The 5,134-nt window shown below is 37.2% G+C and overlaps 1 protein-coding gene across 1 annotated transcript; it reads right to left on the reverse strand.

Moving 5' to 3' along the window:
• Positions 1–3,740: 3,740 nt before the first annotated feature.
• LOC115953314 (abscisic acid receptor PYL4) lies at positions 3,741–4,816 on the reverse strand. The gene has a single exon (XM_031070917.1). The coding sequence runs from the start codon at positions 4,526–4,528 to the stop codon at positions 3,875–3,877; it is 654 nt and encodes a 217-aa protein (XP_030926777.1). The 5' UTR covers positions 4,529–4,816; the 3' UTR covers positions 3,741–3,874.
• Positions 4,817–5,134: the final 318 nt, after the last annotated feature.

Genomic DNA, 5,134 nt, shown 5'->3' on the forward strand with positions numbered 1-5,134 from the left:
TATTTTTGTTTTGTTTCAAATGTTATGATTCGAGTGTGTATGAACTATGAACTGAACGTAAAACTCTGGTTCTGCATTTATTGCACATTGGAATTTAGAGATGGCAATGGGACGGGGTGGGGCTGAAGGATGGAGTCTTCGTCCCCATTCCGCATGGTTTTGTCTTGCCCCATCCCTGTCCCGTCCCACCCCGTCCCGCATGATGGGGAATACTTTCTCATCCTATCCCCACCCCTTGAGGCCCCGCGAAGCCCTGCTCCATCCCGTAAAACTCTACTTTTTGTTAATTTGCCCTACAACTAGTACAATTTTTTTAATAAAACTTATTTCATTAATGAAAATATACTTAAAATTACAAATTTATCCTATTAAATCAAATCAATTTTTAGAAAAAATTGAATAATATATTCAAGTGTTTAACAAGACAATCATAATAATAATAATAATAATAAAAAATCTCATAGTATAACACATAATAAAATAAAGATAGAGAATCACATTGGGTAGAATAAAATATGCTAATATTAATATATTTGTTTAAATAGTAGGATTTTAGGGTATGAAAAATTTACAATTATAACCCTTAGTAATGCGGGGTGGGGTGGGGTGGGGACGGGGACGGGTGGGGCGAGGTGGGTCTAAAAAGTCTAAACCCATCCCCACCCCGCCCCGTGATGTGGGGCTAAAATCTTGCCCCATTGCCTTTGCGAGGCGGGAAAAACCCATGCGGGGCGAAGCGGGGAGGGGCGGGTTAAGCGGGGCGAGGAAAAATTGCCATCCCTACATTGGATGTCATCTAAACCAAATCCCATCGATTGAACCAGTGAAAGGAAGAAAATATCCATATAAAGCTCCACTAAAATATGGAGAGCCATGACATACACAAAATGAAACAAGAAGAATAAAGACAACCAAAACAGGCTTGCACACTTGTTTGTATTAGTATTTTTTTTATTACTCAAATATTTTATACCCACACGATCCTTATATAAAAAAAGAACCCATTTTTTTTACTAACCCATTTCCTTAATTGGTGTCTGTAATATTTTTTTAATATAAAATAGAAATTTTACTCTAACTTAATTTAAGTGTATATATATATATATGTGTGTGTGAAACTCTTTTTTATAAACTAAAACTCTAGCATAGGAATTTATTACTTGTGGAGTAATCATTATGTCAAGAGTGCGCAGTGATATTTGTAACAATTTCTTAAATGAGTAATTTTTATATATTCTCAGAGTATGGTGAATGATACTCCCTCCTTTTATCCTCTCACTTTTTTGATAGGGTTCATTTGTTAAATTCATAGTAGGGCTCACTACAAATGTGAAAGAAAAGAGTATCATTTTACTATGTGTTCACAACATTTTCACAACAAATCATAGGTGGTTAGTTGTTATTGGTTCAAATTTGAACCTAACACTAAGATTACTTTTTGGCCCTAACAATAACAATCAGTAACAACCTACCACTTAGAATTTATTGTAAAAATGTTGTGGAAATATTGTGGACATATCATTTCTCTTTTACTGTACTTGAAAAATTCTTAAGTATTCCTGAATTATAGTGAAATAATACTTACTTTTCTCATATTTATGATAAACGTCACCATAAATTTAATTACTGAACCACGTCATGAATGTGTGAGAAAAATGCATTATTCTCCTAGCTCCCTAAAATTGCTCCTACCGACTATCTAAAACATTTCCTTCTTAAACATGTCAACCCAAAAAAAAAAAAAATTATAACGTTTTTTGCGCGGTTTCTATAACCACGCTCAAAAGGTCAAGCTAGAGAGAGAGAGAGAGAGAGAGAGAGAGTGGCGTGAACGCATTCAAAAGTAAACAAGAGTGCACGGGGATCATTAAAAGCAAAGCTTCTCTCTCTCTCTCTCTCTCTCTCTCTCTCTCTACCACTTGCATACCAACTTGCAAAAACCGTCCCATTCAAAAGCAGCATTCACGAAGAGAGAGAGAGAGAGAGAGATAGTTTTAGAGATAGAGAAAGAGCAAGTTGCATTTCTTTAAGCACAGAAAGAGAGAGAGAGAGAGAGAGAGAGAAACAATTTGCAACTTGCTCGTTTCTTTTAACAGCTAGTTGAGTTATCAAAAAGTCAAGTTGCAGCCAGGCATGCAGTGCAGCTGTTGATTCCCATCACGTTATTTTGTTTTTATTTTAATGCAACATGTTGTTCAATAATCAATACTCACTCCATGCAATTTTTTTCTACACAAGAAATTTCGGGGTTCCACCATCTCTCTGCTAAAGTTTCATTCATTTCATTCTCTCTCTTTCTTTCTTTTCACTTCTTCTTTATTTACCTCTTCAACGGTCTACCTCACACTCGGTAAAAAGGAAAAAAAAAGGTAAAAGAATAAAGTTAAAAATATTTGTTCTTTTCTAAAAGCCAAATTTGAATAGAGTTGAAACTTCTCGGAACAAAAACGATGCGAGGTCCTTCAAGGAAGTCAGAAAACCTTATAACTAACTAAGACTATGAATTCTCATCAAATTAATCAAAATCAAAAACACATTTATTCATTCATAACAGAGTAATTAAATTTTACACTGACTATCAACCCTTATCCACTTTCTAAATTTAAATACATATAAGGTCTAAAATTTAAAATTACTAATTGTGAACAGAATATATAATACTAAACACAGGCACGAATCAAGTTTTCAACGCTCGTAAAGAACCCCAAAAAACAAATCCAAGAATTATTCGAGCTTGTGCAATATTATTCTTGGGCTAGATGGTTAACGTGAATGCCATTATGATTTATACTTAATTATTTACACATCAAACCTAATGATTTCTTTGCTTTCTTGTACATTTTAAGTACCAGCACAAACCATGTGCATGCACGAATTCGGCCACGGAGTTACACTAACTACTAAGTTTCTTGTGTGGTCCTTGTACATATAATAGACAAAGAAATGCACCTTGTTAATATTTATTTTCTCTGTTTAAAATTAAACCTCCAAATTAATAATTATTACCTAAATATTTTAGACTGAAAAAACGAAGAGCTGGCATAACCGCCGTCGTCATGGACGCCTTAACTTCTGGACTATCAAACTCAAACGCTGCCGTTTCGCGTAGAAACTTATAATTATAATACCAATCACTTCTATTATTTAAAAAAAAAAAAAAAAAAGTACAGCGATTCTTTCTCAGTTCTGATTTTCTCTGATTTTCCGAGTTTTCAGTTCTGAGTTCTGACACCATATAATCGTACAGTCCCAATCAAACTCATTTTTAGGTATTTCGTTCGTTCACGTTAGTCGGTAAGGTAATGCAGTTGCACACCTTTTAGTCCAGCAAGTGAGATAATTTTTTTTACCTCAAATCTGGTTGGAGTGTGTTTTAACAGATATTATGATTTTGTAATGGATGATTATCATTTTTCTTGATTAATATATCAGCAAGTATTTCACTTCTCAAAAAAAAAAAAAAAAATAAAGTCACAAACCCCAATATGGGTATATACCTTAATAGCTTCCAAAATCCGAACTTCCACTGTGTCTCCCTCTCACCCAATCTTTCTTTCTCATTTCTTTTTTAAAACCATATATTCAACATTACTAGTGCTATAATATTATACACAAAAAACGATATTTTATCAAGTCGGTCATGAATAAACAAAGGCACTGGTGGAGGAGTATGTCATAATTCTTGAATTATTATGAAAAATATTACACCAAAAAAAAAGAAGAAGAAGAAGAAGAAGAAAAAACAAAACACTATTAACGTCGATTCATTTTGTAAACAAACCCACATCGGATAATCACAAATGACAAAACCACGGAGTATATATATAAAATGAACAAAAAAAAAAAGAACAATTTTTTATAGTAAAAGATTACTCTATTGTGACAGGGACTTGTTGTTTCGTCTCGACACGTTTTCGGCGATCTGAGCGAGTGACTGGAGGTTGCACCGAACGATGGTGTCGACGAACACGCACGTGTCCTCCATGGTGTTCCCAGGCGGAATATCCACCACGTAGGACTCGACCACGACGGTCCTGTCGCCGTCACCCGCGGTCGACGCAGAGCGGTGGAGGGTGGTGACCGACTTGTAGTTAGCCAGGCGGTGGTCCCCGCCGACGACGCTGAAGCTGATGACGTGGCGCTCGTCGTCGAGGATCTCGAGGCGCTCGGTGCTCCTGCCGGCGGGGAGGCCGGAGATGACGTGGACCTCGCGGAGGGTGCCCACGTTGCCGTCTCCGACGATGACGTGGCAGCTCTTGACGAAGTGCTTGTAGGCTTGGGGGTTGTCGAAGCGCCTCACGACGGACCACACGGTGGAGACGGGGGCGTCGATCTCCTGGATCACGGCGGAGCAGCACTGCTTGGGCCCCACGGTGTGGGCGTGATACCTCGCCACAATTTCGGGGCAAGCTTGTGGGGTCCGCTTCTGGAACAGCAACTCATCTTGACACGGCGTCGTTGCGATGTTGGTGGTGCTGGTGTTGATTCTGTGGAGTAAGAGTGACGGTTTCGGCGGATTCGATAGCATTTTTACTCGCTCTCTTTTTTCTCTTCTCACACTTTTTTTTTTTTGTTGTTGTTGTTGTTGTTGATGATGGGTTTAGTTTGGTTTGGATTGGATTTGTATGTATCTATATGTGGAGGTATATATTGTATGCGTGTGTGTGTTTCTGTTTATATATTTGAGGATGGAAGTTGGGTTAGTCGCTTTCCAACCATTCACAAGAGGTGGCCATGGGTGGTCTTTCTCTAGTGGGTGATGAGAGAGAGAGAAGGGTGGGTTGGTTGGATTTTCTAAAGAGGGAAAGTGTTAATTAAATTCATGTGGGAGATAAAATAGAGCCTAGTGGGTGTATGTGAAATTACAACATTAGCCCCACCTTGTCTTTATCCTAAATTACATGTTCACCCTTTGAATGCAACCATAAAGATAAGATTTTCTTTTTTTCTACCATTATTCTCAATCTTTTACATGCTTTCAATTGTGTGTGTGTGTGTGTGCGCGCGCGCGCGTGTTGTTTTGTTTTGTTTTTTTTTTATTTTTTTTTTCTGGTCATTTACCTTTAGTGTGTTTATAATTTAATTCTTCTATAATCTTGTTGTTTGTTTTAGTATATATTTTTTTGTGTGTTAA

The sequence above is a fragment of the Quercus lobata genome, chromosome 7 (assembly GCF_001633185.2).
Source record: "Quercus lobata isolate SW786 chromosome 7, ValleyOak3.0 Primary Assembly, whole genome shotgun sequence".
In the NCBI taxonomy this organism is placed as follows: Eukaryota; Viridiplantae; Streptophyta; class Magnoliopsida; order Fagales; family Fagaceae; genus Quercus; species Quercus lobata.